Here is a 16163-nt window from a genome sequence, read left to right as displayed (position 1 = left end):
GTACAAGGGTTAATAATAGGTTCAATAATACTTTTCTCTAGAAGATGAGCCGAAAAAATCAAGATCGTCTGATCTAGAATATGAACTATGCATGAGTCTGGGACCGGACACCCTACGAATGAAGATAAAGAAGTATGAACCAAACTCTAGATTGACTCTAACAATATTGACACTTAAAATGTAGCTATCAATTTATTCAAACAATAGTCTTTATAAGTTATTATGGTCTTTATTAACGGTAATACCCGATCACATATAATTTAAAAATAGTATTCAGTTGTTTAATAGAATCTCACGATCAAGTTATATTAAAAAAATTATTAATTTTTATTTTATTTTAAAGACTTTGTTATCTTCCTAATGGATGTGGGTATCAAATTTAAGAAATTAATGACTTTTGTTTCATCCCAGACTAAGTGGTGTAGCCGAAGATATGATCAAATTATTGAATACAAAGGCCATCAAGAAAAACAAAAATAACAAAAAGGGCATTCAAATGTATATGGTCAATTAAATATAAACACATACTTCAACACTAAAATAAATCTAATAACAAAAAGTCATGCCAAGGTATTTTTCTATTGGACAATTACACTGAGATGGAATTACAAATATTTGCTGGTTGACAAGTCAATAGGCATGCACTAGCGTCATGATGAAAAGAGAAGTTAACTGAAAACAGATCATGAAACGAAATTATGCTTTGATTTTTATTATAAACTTCGTTGAGTTGATAACTTATGTCTTCAATGTTCTAATTTTTTTTTCTTCTTCATAAAACAAAATATGCACTTGTCAAAAGATAAATTTCTTAAGAATTTTTACATTTCGCACTTAATTATGCTGTAGATCTCAACAGTCAAATCAATATCATTCTATCTATATTCTGAATCCGTATTTTAGAATCATATCATAAAGTTGAGTACTAACTCTACATTGGATTAAAATCAAAATCAAATAGCTAAGATACATGTGAGTGTGACAGTGCACTTTTGTGAATGGCATGCAAGAAAATGTGTGGTCCACAAAAAATCACGATACAGCCTTCACGTGATTGATAAAGTTCAATAATGTGCACCAGAAATAATTCTTGGTTTAACGATAATAATACAATCCAGTTCCACTAATTAAGCATCTGCTCCATTTCTCACAACTCCAATAGTTATAAACCCAAAATAAAAATTACAATAATCCATGCATTGCATAAATTTAAGCATGACAAACACAATCACCAAATGAAAGTTCCCCAAATTTACTTAACATAAAAAGTTTGTAAATAAGACTTACCCCGTTATTAAAATGACACTAATAACATAATAATCTCAGTGGCACCGTAATCGTGATCTGATACAGTGTCATTGAGATTTCGTTAAAATTATTATAGTTCCAATGCAAGTAGTACTAGTATGGCTAGAATCTACGAGCATTGGAAACCAGAAGGAATGGATTTTTCACATGCACTAAGTAGAAGACTGAGTGTGACAGGAACATTCAAGTTGATACCAAGAACATTAGCCTTAATAGCAGTACAAAGACAAAGTGCTGCTTCTAGATCAGCCAAGCCTTGAATCAATGCACAACACTTGCTTGAAGCAGGTGTTCCAATAACAACATTAACAAGCCCTAGAACATCAGCACAAACACCTAGCTTTAAGGTGTCACTAGGACATTTTTGTGATGTTGAAGAAGGAGGGCTAGCCTTAGGTGTTGGTGGTTTGCATGAACCACAAGCATGTGAAAATGTTGAGTAAGAAAGAAGAGAAAACAGTATAATGAGTGCACTAAGCTTGTTGGAAGCCATTGTTGTGAAATGTACACTAATGTTTTTTTTTGTGTTTTGATGTTGAATTATAGGATGAGAAAGGACCATTTATAAAGACAAGGTTTTGTGAGGTTCAATCATGTGGAAATCTGATCGAGTGGAAGAGAGTGTGATATTGATAACGTTCCAGTTGGATTTTTTGTAAGCTTGTGAAATAATGGTTTCATATATTAAGGGTGTTAGAAGACTGAATTTCTACCATCTATAGAAAGTGGTTAACTTTCTCTCCATTTCAAAATTATTGATTTAAGAACTTTTTTATACATTAAAAACGTGATAAAATTGTCAAGAAAATATGTCTTCTTAAAAATTATTTAATAAAATATTGATGTTGTTTTTATTTAGAAGTTAGGTCTACTTAAAATGTTTAAAATAAATTTTCATTTCACCTCCAATAATATGAGGGAATCCAAGTTTTCAATTTTAATTCGTTTTGAAATTATCCTTTCAATAATTTATTTTTTATATTCTAAAGTTTTTGAGATGATCAATCCAAAAAATTTAGAATACGAAAAAGAATTACTAAAATAAATTTTTTATAAGAGTTTTGTGAGATGTTTTTAAAAAATCTCTTTTAAATAACCTCCACTATTTGGCGTGTACTAACTTTAGAATATGAAAAATTAAGATTTAATATATCTTTTAGTTGTTTAATTTAATTTAATGTTTTATTTTGGTCTCTTAACTAAAAAATATTACAGAAGTCTCTTAACAACTGTTCCATTACATAAAATGGTCTTTGTCGTTAAATTTTCTAAAAAAAAGCGTTAATTTTGACTACGTGGCAATGTTGATAGATTTTTTAGTTTTATTACTTAACTTATTTTTAGTTTTATTATTCAAATCATTTTAAGTTTGACCCAATTTTATATTTGGAAGCACTTGCAGAAATAAATCCTAGGTCACACTTGCACACTTGCAGTTAGAAACGAGGATGACGTCAACGAAGAGGATTGACGAACGTCGTGAACGAATTTTTACATATCTAATAGAGATCTATACGCCGATGGTTCAATTGATACCAGATCTGATGAAGATCTGCACTATAATGGTGGTTTTATGGGGGTAAGACATACTTTATATCTTTCTCGTATTTTGTGGTCTTGCATCTGATCTCAGGAAAACTGGGTTTATCATTCTGATAAACTGGTGTGCTGCTTAGATTTCTCTTAGAAACTTGTGATGATGGCTTAAATTGTGAGAATAAGCGATGTAACAAAAGAAACAAAAAAAAAGGGAAACACGACGGCGATGGTGAAGTAATATTGTTGAATCATGCTTTCTTTCTTAATAATCATCCTCATAATGTGACAACCTTGGGTTTTGAAAGGGCTCCAAGGTGTGAGATGAAGATGTTGTATCCATTCTGAGGTCAAATATATGGTTGAAGTTGTTCATGTTTACGAGGTTCTTTCTCTCTGATTGATTCAATTTCACCATCACAAATCTCTTATATTTTCCAATCAAAATGGTAACTTTCCCTCTTCATTTTACTAATAACTTTCCATCTCCATTTTATCGGGTTTACCTCTTCTTCTATCATGGATCTAATACTAAGTGTAACTTCTTCTTTTTCTACATGAGAGGATTTTAGCCCGTTGTTTCTTTCTGAGCGCTTTGGAGGTGTCGCTTTCCACTTCACACCAACTTTTGGATCTACTGATTTCGATTCTGAGAATGGATTTGTATATCACTTTTATAGTGAATTTCCATTGATCTATTTTGATTTTGTAACTTGTATTCATTAGATATTAATATAGGAAACTTATTTATGTGACTCTTGTTGTTGTTCTATTTTTTATTCAAGTATCTATTTGTCAAATTTTGATATGCTTATAAAGATAATATGCTTGTTGTAAAATACTTGTATTTTCAAAGTATCAACAAAATACTTAATGTAACAAAAAAAAATTGTACCACAGGTACAAATCTTGTGTCAAATGTTCCCTTGCCGTGAATGTGGATATCACTTTAAAAAAGTTGTCAGATATATTAATTTTTCACAGTTTTATTGATTAGGATTTTTTGTGTCACATCTTTTGCTTAAAAAATAATTATTGAAGTTGCCTCTGTGTGACTAAAATATCATAGACTTAACTTGTGAAATCAATCTCTCGCAAGTGCAAGATAAGGTTTCCTACAATAGACCCACAATGGGTCCAACCCTTTCTTGGACATTGTCATGATAGGAGTTTAGTTGCATTACTATGTTGAAATTGAGATTGAAAGAAGTGTTGTGTAGCTATGACATGAAAATGAATTATTAGATACATTTCTATGTTGAACGTAGTACAATACTAGCTAATTGATCATAGTAGACGAAGACAATAACAAGGGTATCTACATGTTGATATTCTTTTGATAATATCTAGAGACATGTATGATGTGATTTAGTACATAGTTTGATGCAATACAACATTGGGTATGTTGTGTAAAGCTCTATATAAACTTGAAAAATGTTAGAAAATATAATATATGAGAACTATTTGAACTTATATTTGTATCGAGGATAATATTAATAGGATTCATGCAGTTAAAATTATACGAAGGGTTTGTCCTCCATTTAATTAAGCTATACAAATATCAATATTTTGATAAACCAATATTTTAAGATAATTTAACCAAATAATTAATGTTTTACATGAAATTATTAAGAATACTGAGAAGCATTTATCATAAAGATTAGTGTTCTACTTAAATGGACATGAAGATATTTTTTACAGATTTTTAATTTCCCTCATAGTAAAAGTATTGAACAAGTCGATTGGGAGCAATTGTGCAAACCTAAAGAGTGTCGTGGTCTTTGAATTAAAAACTTAGAGGCTTTCAACAAAGTTCTTCTATTGAAGTGGAAATGGAGGATAGTCAACCACATATCAGCAGTTTGGAGAGGGTTGATTAAGCATAGGTACAAGAATTCAAAAGTGAAGATGTTCATAAGCGATAAAAGTGCGATTAACCATGGTGATTCAATTCTGGTGGAGAGACTTAATTATGATAGACATCATTAAGGATGTGAACTTTAATTGGTTTTCTAATCAAAACAAGATGTATTTTGTAGTTGTGAGTTCAACAACAGAATTTGGACAGCAGTAATCATTTGGATAGGTTCAGATTTAGGATTGACAATGGAGGATTTGTTTTCATTTTCGTTCAAGTTTCCGAAGGTGAAGGATGATGAGGATTGCAAAATTTTAAGCGTTATTTGGTTGACGGTTATTTGGAACATTTGGTTGATGTGTAACACCATTATGTTTAAAGGTAATATTCCGAATTTTGAGCCGTATTTATCGACTATCCAATTTAAAGCTTGGAAATGGTTACATGTTAGTTATAATTCTAAATCTTCATATAACTTTTAAATTGATTCATTAATCTAAGTTTTTTCATAAGGGTTTCGAGTACCCATTGTACTCCCAAAATAACATCCCTTCAAAATAAGATAATGTTCTGATATTAGTAAAATATTTTTACATAAAGGTTTTCAAAATTAGTCTATTTCAACGATAGCAAGACACCTATTAACCTCAACTTAATTTGTATAGTTAATTTATTTTAAGAGGCTAGTGGCAAATTCACACTATACTATTAAAATATTATAGATAAGAGAAATATTTTAAGCTTGGATATCTATTCAACACATCAAATATTTTTATAATTTTTTATATCATTTATCTTAGCTTACGGAATGTATATAATTAAATATTTTAGTGTTTATTTAAAATAGGATATTATATAGATAAATAAAATTTAATATTTTCGTTATATAAAAAGAATTGTTAAAAAAAATATTATAACAAAATAATATTTTAACTTTATAAGAAGAATTATTAAATGAAAATAAATTATAAATTTGCTTTTAAAAAAATGAACCAAAAATGAGATAGATTTAGAGTTATAATTGGGACGGAGTGTATCTTTATTTTCTAGGACAAATTTAGAGCCTCCTGATTTTAATGTGAATCTCTGTCTTCTTCATCTTGTATGATAGGTTTTGTGATAAAATTATTGTCTTTATATATTAAATCAATATTAATATATAAAAGGATAAAAAATATTGTATTGACAAATCATGTCAACCTATTTTTCATGTCATTGTCATATGTGTGTTGGGTCACGTAAAATTCATTATATAATATCATCTGTTATTTTGGATTAACGGAAATTAACTAAAAAAATCAATAGGGAACCAAAAATTTAAAAAAAAATATTTAAATTTTTTTTTATATATTTAAGGGATCACAAACTTATTTTAAAAAAATGATTTTATTGAGTAACATAATGATAAAAACATTTGGAATAACTTAATGATAAAAACATTTGGAAATAACATAAAATAAAGTTATAGCACAAGCATATATCTCCTAAGAACCATATATTTTTCATCTTCTCGTGACACTTTCTGGTACGGCCATGTAGCTAGCTTTCTTCCACTACATTTTCTTTATTGTTGTCTCTTTTTGCAACTTGATGTTTCAATTCCATTTTAATACACACAAAAAGACATTAAAAAACACAGACATACTTTAGAAGAGACTTTCCCAATAATTCCCCTTATTGCCGAAGTGGGAATGTTGTCATTTGGCATTTTTCACAAGTATGTCACAAGTCTCTATTTTCTTCAATAATTGAGACTTTTTTTAACAAATCAAAATTAGTGTCTTTTGTATCTCCAACCAGTAGAAATGCTCAAACATCCCTTAATATAGTTATTTATAATTGAGGAACTTCTATGCAAATAGGTTCATCATTTTATTAGATCTATTTATTATAATAAGTTTTTATGTCTTTCGGAATAATAAATTATCATAACAAATGAATCTTTGAAATATATCTTCCTATCTCATTAATATAATTCAGTTGTTAGTTGTATAAAGACATTAAATACAGAAATGTGGATTCAAATATGTGACATTTTATTTGTTAATCTATAATAAAATGATAGTTGTATAAAAAATATGTCTTACACACTTGAGTTTAAATATGTTCCAGTGACATTTTTAATTATCTTCTCCAAGGCAAACACACTAAAAAACTTTCATAAATCTACTTTACTTCACTAAATTTACCTTTAGTATAAGAGCAAATACTGTAGCGGGAAATTCATGATCATCAAACTATTAACAAGCTAGAGATCAAATAACAAGAGTCGTCACCGCTCTTTTATTATTTTCAAGGAAAAAGGGAAAAAGTACGAACAAAACTCAAAAGTAAGAAGTTTTCAAATAAAAACTAATAAAAGTCAGAGATCACAAGTAAGGAGGTTGGTTACACAGAGGGAATGTGTTAGCACCCAAAGTGTCATAGGTACTTCTAGGAAGCCCTTTTTGTATGCATATGTATTTTGTACAAAGTGATGTTTACAAACAAATAGAATGGGGGGATGAGAAAAGAATTCATTAATTATATTTTTGTGTTTAACAAGACCTTCGGTCTTGTGCCTACGTACCAACATAAAAATGAGGGATCAAAACCTCGTAGTTCGTGATATAAATTTCAAAATGAGTGCATTGATTTTAACAAAATTTAAATTTTGAAAGGCATAAAGGCCTAAAATGGTTTGAATGAGTTAGTTCTTTTTGACTTTTTTTTGAAAGTTTAAGTCAAGTATAGTTAAGCTTATTTACAAGTTTGATTTAAGAAAATAAGTTTAAAAATGCAATGGCATAAGGCCAAAGTTTCTATCTTTTTGCAAAAATGGTCAAAGTTTTAGAACAAAAGTAGTTCACACAAAGAAGATTTTGAAAAATGGAGGGAGAGATTTTGAAATTAAAGAAATGGGGAGAAGATGAAGAGATTATCCTATGTACAAAATTAAAAGTTTAGAGTTGAAAAAGGTCTGACCAAATGACAGCAATCCAATAGACAAGAATGTCAATAGAAACCCAGAATTCTCTTGGATTTTTTAGAATCAAGCGACACACAAATGCACAATTATATTATCTTGAAGAGCAAAACATCAAATAAAGATGGCTTCATCCAAACTTATCCATTCCATGATCTTCTTCAAAATAGCCCATGTAACAGATGAATTCCACAAGTCACAGGTTCAAAATAACAGCTCCACAATGATCATGTTGCAGATGAACTTAGAGATGTCTTGAATGATGTATCAGATGAAGTTTAAATTGCAAGCACTTGGTTCTTCAACAAGTTGGCATTGGCCAAGTCCATTAGCACGGGAAGGTTACCTAGATTCTAAGTCCATTTGTCCAAGATCAAGCCAACAGTCCACTCAAAAGTTTTTTAGGGTTTTTTGTTATTATTATGTACATTCATGGTCAAAGACCACACAAACAAGCAAAGTATACACAAACAAAATATATATCACACAATATGGTCCAAATGGACAAAGTGAAAATTGCATTAACATAAACAATTAGAATGATATGAACAATGGCAAATGAAATAGAGTGCTAAAAGTAAATTGCATTAAAGTAAAGGCTTAAAATTAAAAGTTAGTAGTCAGTAGGTTAAGAGTTAGTATTGTTTTGTTTTTGCTTTTCATTTTAAGACATTCTTTGGAGAACACTCAACCCACTTATCACAAGCATGAATCTTTGAGCCAAAACATCTTCCAAAGGAAGGAAAGAAGGTCAAGTTTCCACACAATACCATGAAAGAGGGGAGACTTACAATCTTACTAACTAGAATGCTTATGCCTTTTATGTCACAACTTTAGCGCTATGTTAAGCAATCGTAATTGGACTTATGTAGAAGTCACAACTATTTGAGACCGGGCAATAGAATTTTGGTGTTAATGCATGTTAGAGACATAGTATAATGGACTATGCTCATGAATCATACCACACACAAAAAGAATATGCAAAAAGTGGGGCCTAATCTCATCCATACTCATGTCAATTTTTCAATCAACTAGCATTAGGACTTTGAGATGTCATAGGCCAAATGGAATGAATGAATGAAGAAAGGGAATAAGATGAAGTGGGAGGGGGATGAATGAAATCACAAATTGGTCAAAGGAGGACTTTTACCAAATTAATATCATTCATTCATTTTGGGAGATGGAATGTACATTCCATCAATCCCCTAAATTCAATGATATTAATTTGACAAAGTCAAATCAACCTTGACCAAGGCCCAACAACAAGAGTCAAACATAAACAAAGTCATCACAATTGGTCAACAAATTTATTTGGCATTTATTCAATTAAAAATAATAAAATAGTGCATTTAAATTAAATATGGTTTGCCCAATTCCTAAAATCTCATCAAAACATCAAAGAAATGGTCATGAGATTTATCATAGGTCAAACAAGGTCAAAGGACCTTGGAGAAAAAATTTCATAATTTTTGGACATGTAAAAATATTTTTAAACAATTAAAAACAAATGAAAAATCAATTAATTCATGAAAAATATTAATAATGATCCAAAAAATAATTTTAATTCAGAATATGAAAGAAAAAAAAATTGAAAATTTTTGGTGAAAGTCCCATATTTTTTGGATCAATATTGAATTTAATATGAATTATTGAAAATAATGCAATTAAAATGAAAATTAAAATATCAGAAAAAACGTGGACCACTTGATCTCCCTCATTAATTGAGGTGGCAGATCAAGTGGCCAGGAGCGCACGTTCCATGTGGTCACTAGTCAACTGCGATGCACATGTGGTAATCAAAACCAACGCCTAAGATTAAAACAAAATGAATGGATCATGTGGTTCAGAGACTTGCCAACGCATCGCCGGAGCCAGAGCTCCAGTCTTCTTCTCCGGTGGACCACACTGGACTGGTCCACCATCAACCATCACCAAAATGAAAAACAAGGACATGATTTTAAAGTAAAAATGACACTGAGCTCGAATCTGGCCTCAATTCACTCTAACTCCAAGTATATTAAGAGATACATGGAGTTGAAATTTGAGGTACATGAACTGAGTTACTTCGATTTGGCCTCAAAGCAACTCAATCTTCTTGGCTACATTGGTAGGACTTCAGACAACCAAAGAATCAATAGAATTGAGCAAGAATTTGAGAGAATCGAAGAGTTCAAAATTTCTGGAAAATACCTTCAATGGAGGTCTGGATTCAATTGATCTTGATCTTGCTTGTGCTTGATCTCACTCCACTTGCTTGCAGGAGAAGGATTGGATGCTTCAAAGGCTGTGGATTCCTAGAGATTTGAATTTCAAAATAGTGGAAATTCAAACTCAAATTCAAAAGAATTTCTCAGGTTTATCCTTTGCAAAGTGAGGGTTTGAGGTGGGGGGATCAAAGTTGGCGCAAATGTGTGTTCATTTCTGAGCAATTGAAGCTTTATTTATAGCCAAAATAGTTGATAATTGCACACTTTAAATCACTTTCCAATTTTGGCAAATGGTGATGCAAAGGTGCATGGGCGCGCACAGGCCCATGAAATCATTGCTTGAGATCCACAAATGAATGTTGGATAGTCTGAATTCAGCTTGGATTGCAAGGCAAGTGTGCATTAATGTTTGAAGTTTGATCCTTGCCAAGTGATATCACCATGTTCATGCCATGCGCATCCTATGCATTCCTTGTCCAAAATGAATGAAATTGAGCTCTTTGGAAAGGTGAGATCAAGAGGAACAACTTTCATGTTTAACACTTTTTTCATTTGGAGCTTGGAACTTGGAGAAATTTGAGGTGGAAGTTTGGAAATTTTTGACATATTAAAATTTTTCTAAGTGCCAAGCCATATGTCTCAATATTCCACCTTGATTAACTTTTTATAGAAGCTTCAAATGAGAAAAGTGTCTTTATCAAAGTTGTAGCTATATCAAAGATATTCAGAGTGGTCACCAATTTCATGTCATTTGGGTTTTAAATGATAGAGTTATGCATTTTTGAAGTTTGGAAAAAATTACTTGATCAATGGTATAGGTCAAAAGTGACTTATAATGTAACCTCATATAACATGCTCAAAAAAGTTGAATTAGCTCCCACTCAAAACATAAAAGTTGAAGTAGATACATTGAATTTGATTGTTCAACTTTGAAATCTTTCATATCATAAAAATTGAGCAAGTTATGGCCTTGGGAAGTTGACTTTCAAATTAGGGTTTAGACAAAATGACCTATAATGTTTCAACATAGAAAATGATTTTCTAAGAAAAACTAGCTCTAGGTCTCAACATGCAAGTTGTTTGGAATGTCATTTAGAGTAATTTTTCTCTTGTAATCATTTTCATATGGTGAAAATTGTAGGAGATAGGGTCTAGGGAGACCCAGTTTTGATCAGATGAATTCATCTGGCCAACCACCATCAACCAACTTGCTAATTTCCAATTCTCTTGACTTTCTTGGCTCATGGTAGATCATATATGCATAAGATGATGAATTTTTAAGTTTCCCTTAAGAAATTCGATCAATTGATGAGATAGCTTGTTGGAGAAGTTACTCAAGATATCCAGTCAAACTAGGGTTTCCAAGGCAAATCACCCTCAAACTCTTAAACAAAATTTGATCAATATAACATGTAGAGATCATTGGGACTCACATATGATGATCATAAACATTCTTGAATCAATTCTTGGTTGTGCTCTTTGTTCATGAGGGTCTCAAACCCTAGATGTGATCTTGATGAATCAATGGGATCATGCCCTTCCTACAAAAGAGTTAGGCAAATGCAAAGACATATTTTTGGTATTTTGGTTAGTAAAATGATAAAATACAAGTATGATATGATCACAAAGTTCTTGGTGATCTCTCCCAAAACAAACCCAATGAAGGAGGGGTAAGGAGGATGTCAAGGTATGATCCCAATGCTAGTGCTTATGATGAAATGCATGAGGGATCTTAGGGTCAAAATTGGGGTCTTAAAAATACCAACACACTTTAGGAAACCTTCATGAAAGTCATCAAATATCGCATTAGTATTGTCTTCGTCATAAACATTTTCTTTCTCCCCCTTATTCAATAACCAACACCTCTAATCGCAAATGAAAATTTTAAGACTTTATTATTCTCATCTTCTAATCCAAAGTACTACTTTTAAAAGTAACAAACTTAAAAAATGAAATTTAAAAAAAATCACAAATCAAAGAGAGAAAAAAGATTTGGAGATGATAGTAGTAACAATTGAGGAAACAAAAGATTTGGAGATGATGAAGATGGATGGTCTGCAAGGATCTCTGGAAGCCAGAGAACTGAGGCTGAATCATAGAGAGACAGATAAATATTATTAATAGGTCTTGATTTCTTATTCAAGAAGGGATGATCTGATGACATGAAGAGAAGGTGGAAGTAGGGAAAAGGAAAGCAGTAGAGAGAAGTCACTCTAGATAGCAAAGAGAAGAAGAAGTTTGAAGAAAGATCTAAATCATCTAAAGAAGGAGGAGGGTCTAGCAAATTTCAGAATAAGAAAAAGTTTCAAGACAAGAAAAGATTCAATGCTTCAATTATGAGAAGTATGGTCACTTTGCTTCAGATTACTGCTTTGGAAAAAGGAAAGAAAAAGACTGGTGTAAAGGAAGCTAACATGGTGCAAGATGATTCAGATTCATACAATGTCATGTTGATGATAACTACCTCTGAAAGGGCTCCAGACTCTGATGTGTGGTACTTAGACTCTTGTTGTTCTAATCACATGACTGGACACAATGGGTGGTTGACCGACTTTAACTCAAACAAGAAGTAAAGTGTGAAGTTGGCAAATAGAATAAGCTTAATGACAGAAGACATGTGCAAGATTATCATACAAAGAAAGGAAGGAAAAATAACATTAATAGAAGATGTGTTATTTGTCCCTAGTGTGCAATGTAATCTGCTGAGCATTGGTCAGGTAGAGAGAGGATTCTCAATAATCATGGAAGGAGGCTCACTAAAGCTATATGACAAGAAGAAGAGAATGATTCTGAAATCAACTCTGACCAGAAATAGAATATGTAAGGCTAGTTTGAAGGCCTCAGAATCACACTGTCTTTATTCATCAATTCCTAATGAAAAAAATAGGCTATGGCATAAAAGGTATGGGCATCAGAATTTTAGAAGTCTAGGAAAGTTGAATACTATGAACTTAGTATAAGGATTGTCTAAGATAATGACTCATGATAAAGCATGTGACATGTGCCTGCTTGGGAAACAAAGTAGATTACCTTTTGGGAAGCAACTGTCAATGAGAGCCAAACATGTACTGAATGTAGTTTCATCTAACATTTATGGTCCTTTTGAAACTCTTTCTTGTCGAGGAAGCAAGTACTTCATATCATTTGTAGATGAATGCAATAGAATATTATGGATGTACCTAATAAATACCAAAGAAGAAACTTTAAACACGTTCAAAAGGTTTAAGGCTATGACTGAAAAATAGAGGGGAAGAGTGATTAAGATACTCGGTACATATGGGGGAGGGGAATACAGTTTACATGAATACAAGCAATTTTGTCATGAAAATTCCATCTTGCATGAAGTAACCCCACACTACACACCTCAACATAATGGTATGGATGAAAGTAGGAATAGAAGCTTGGTTGAAATGGCTAGGAGCGTGTTGACACAAAAGTCATTGCCTCATAAATTCTAGGGTGAAGTTGTGTCTACTGCTGCTTATGTTCTAAATAGATGTCCTACCAAGAATTTAAAGAATCAGGTTCCAGAAGAATGTTGGTCAGGAAGCAAGCCTTGCATCAATCATCTCAAAGTATTTGAATCCTTATGTTATAGATATGTTCCATATGAAAGGAGGACCAAACTTGAAGATAAAAGTGAACATATGATCTTGGTTGGTTACCATCCAACTAGAGAATATAGGTTATATAATCCAGTTACTGAGAAACTGGTGGTTAATAGAGATGTAGTCATCAGAGAAGCAGAATCATGGGATTGGAACCAAGGTGGAGAAAGCACAAGAGTGGTTCCAATGTAGGCTCCAATGCATTTTAATTCTGATGAAGTGAATCCAGACTTAACTAAGACTTCAATTGATGCACTGAATTCTACTCAAGATGCAATGCAAAAAAAAGTGTGGGAAGATGCAATGCAGGAGGAACTCAGTTCAATTGAAAAATGTGGTACATGGAAACTGACTCAACTACCAGAAAGAAATAAGTCAATTGATGTGAAGTAGATTTTCAAAGTAAAGTTGAGTCTAGAAGGAACAATAGTGAAACACAAAGTAAGACTTGTGGCAATGGGTTTCCTTCAAAGACAAGGTATGGTTTACTTTAAGGTATTTACACCAGTAACAAGGCGTGAGACTGTAGGACTTGTAATGGCATTAGTTTGTAGTAGAAGGTGGACTTTGTCACACGTGGATGTAAAATATGCATTCCTAAATGGTCATGTTGAGGAAGAGGTATATATATCTCAACCTCCAGGCTTTGAAGTAAAGGGAAAAGAGCATATGGTGTATATACTATACAAGGCTTTGTATGGTTTGAAGGAGACACCAAGAGCCTGGAACAGGAGAATTGATGTTTTCTTCATCAATCATGGTTTTAAAAGATGTTCAGTTGAGTATGGTGTATATGTAAAATACAAGCAAGGTGAAATACTATTGATGGTATGTTTATATGTGGATGACATCTTCATAACTAGTGAATCTCAACTGGAAATTGAAGACCTCAAGAGTATAATGAAGTTGGAATTTGAAATTTCAGATTTGGGTAACTTGTCCTACTTCATTGGTATGGAGTTTTTATACAAAGAAGGTGGAATAATCTTGCATCAAACAAAATATGTTATTGACTTGCTAAAAAGATTCAACATGTTGAATTGCAATACTATTGTGACTCTTTTTGATTCATGTCTGAAGCTGGAAGAAGATAAGGATGAAGAAAGGGCAGGTGTCATCCTGTACAAGCAGATGATTGGATCATTGAGGTACCTATGCAATAGTCGACCAGATATCAACTTTGTTGTAGGAGTATTCAGCAAATTAATGCATGATCCAAGGAAGCCTCATCTTCTGACTATGAAATGAGTGTTAAGATACATCAAGGGAATTTTGAGGTATGGCGTATTCTTCTCATAAGGAAGAAAAATAAGCAAAGAAACGGTGATAGGATTTTCTGATTCATACTAGTGTGGTGACAAACTGGACAGGAGGAGTACCACACATTATGTCTTCAAGTTTCAAGGAGTTCCAATCTATTGGATATCTAAGAAGCAACTTGTTGTGGATCTGTCTAGCTGTGAAGCAAAGTATATTGCTAGTTCTTCAGCTTCTTGTCAAGATGCTTGGATTGAAGATGTACTGATTGAACTTGGTGTGAACATTCAAGTACCAATCAAACTCCTTGTTGACAACAAATCTGGAATCAACTTAACAAATAATCTCATCTCTCATGGAAGATCCAAGCATATTGAAACAAAGTTTCATTGCACCAGGGAGAAAGTGAAAAAAGGAAGGTTGATAATGAGATATTGTCCTACCAAGAACCATATTATTGATATCTTGACTAAGGTTGTAAAAGGGGAACAATTTTCTAAGCTAGAGATAGACATGGGAATGATGGCATTTGATTCAGAGGCTGGAATAGATTTTTGGATCACTAGCTTCTAAAGCTTTGATGGCTTTTGAATCATCATCCTCTGAAGGTGTCAGAGGCTGGAACAACCTAGCTTATGAACCATCTGCTTCTGAAAGAGTCACAAATGGGAACTACTTCTGAACCATTGGAGTCTGAAGCAGCTTCTAAAGTTTGGCTTGAGTCTGAAGCAACTTATGAAGAGTGGTTGGAGTATAAAGACATAGAGTCTGAAGTATCAGCTTCTGATGTGTATCACTTGGTGAAAGTTTGAATTAAGAGAGCATGTTGTGTATTAATTCAAGCTTAGTTAGTTACTATATGTGTATAAATACTAACTACTTATGTAACTTTGTAACAATCTTTTCAATAATAACAATCATCTCTTCTCATTCATTACTCTCAATCTTTCTTATCTTCCCTTCCACTCCAATACTCTATCTATCTTTCTCTCAATTAACTTCCGCATATGCAAGGTGTGATAACACCAACACGTAAGAGGGTGTATTGGAAAAATCTCATGCCCCACATTTATTAGAGATAGAGCATTGAAAGAGTTTATATTAAGTGACACATCTCACCTTACAAATTGGTTTTTGTAAGGATGAGTTAGGCCAAACTTTAATATGGTGTCAAAGCTTATCGATCAAACCATGGGATGCCCACCATTTAAATTCATATACCAAGTCCAAAAGAGTGTTGAGCGTGAGAGGTATGTTGGAAAGATCCTAAGTCTCACATTGATTGGAGATAGAGCATTCAAAGACTTTATATAGAGTGACACCCTTCATCTTACAAGTCGGTTCAAAATCGGTTTTATAAGGATGAGTTATATCAAACTCTAATTGTATTGATTTTGATAAATAAAATAATTACCATAAAGAAT

The 16163-nt window shown here is 32.3% G+C and overlaps 1 protein-coding gene across 1 annotated transcript; it reads right to left on the bottom strand.

The window, feature by feature from the left end:
- Window positions 1–1051: 1051 nt before the first annotated feature.
- On the bottom strand, window positions 1052–1890 carry LOC127093350 (putative lipid-binding protein AIR1). The gene has a single exon (XM_051032263.1). It carries the CDS (start codon window positions 1868–1870, stop codon window positions 1418–1420), a length of 453 nt encoding a protein of 150 aa, XP_050888220.1. The 5' UTR covers window positions 1871–1890; the 3' UTR covers window positions 1052–1417.
- Between the last annotated feature and the right edge of the window lie 14273 nt (window positions 1891–16163).

Source organism: Lathyrus oleraceus, chromosome 6 (assembly GCF_024323335.1).
Source record: "Lathyrus oleraceus cultivar Zhongwan6 chromosome 6, CAAS_Psat_ZW6_1.0, whole genome shotgun sequence".
NCBI lineage: Eukaryota > Viridiplantae > Streptophyta > Magnoliopsida > Fabales > Fabaceae > Lathyrus > Lathyrus oleraceus.
The sequence above is the reverse complement of the archived record's forward strand: the minus strand, read 5'-3'. Positions and strand labels throughout refer to the sequence as shown.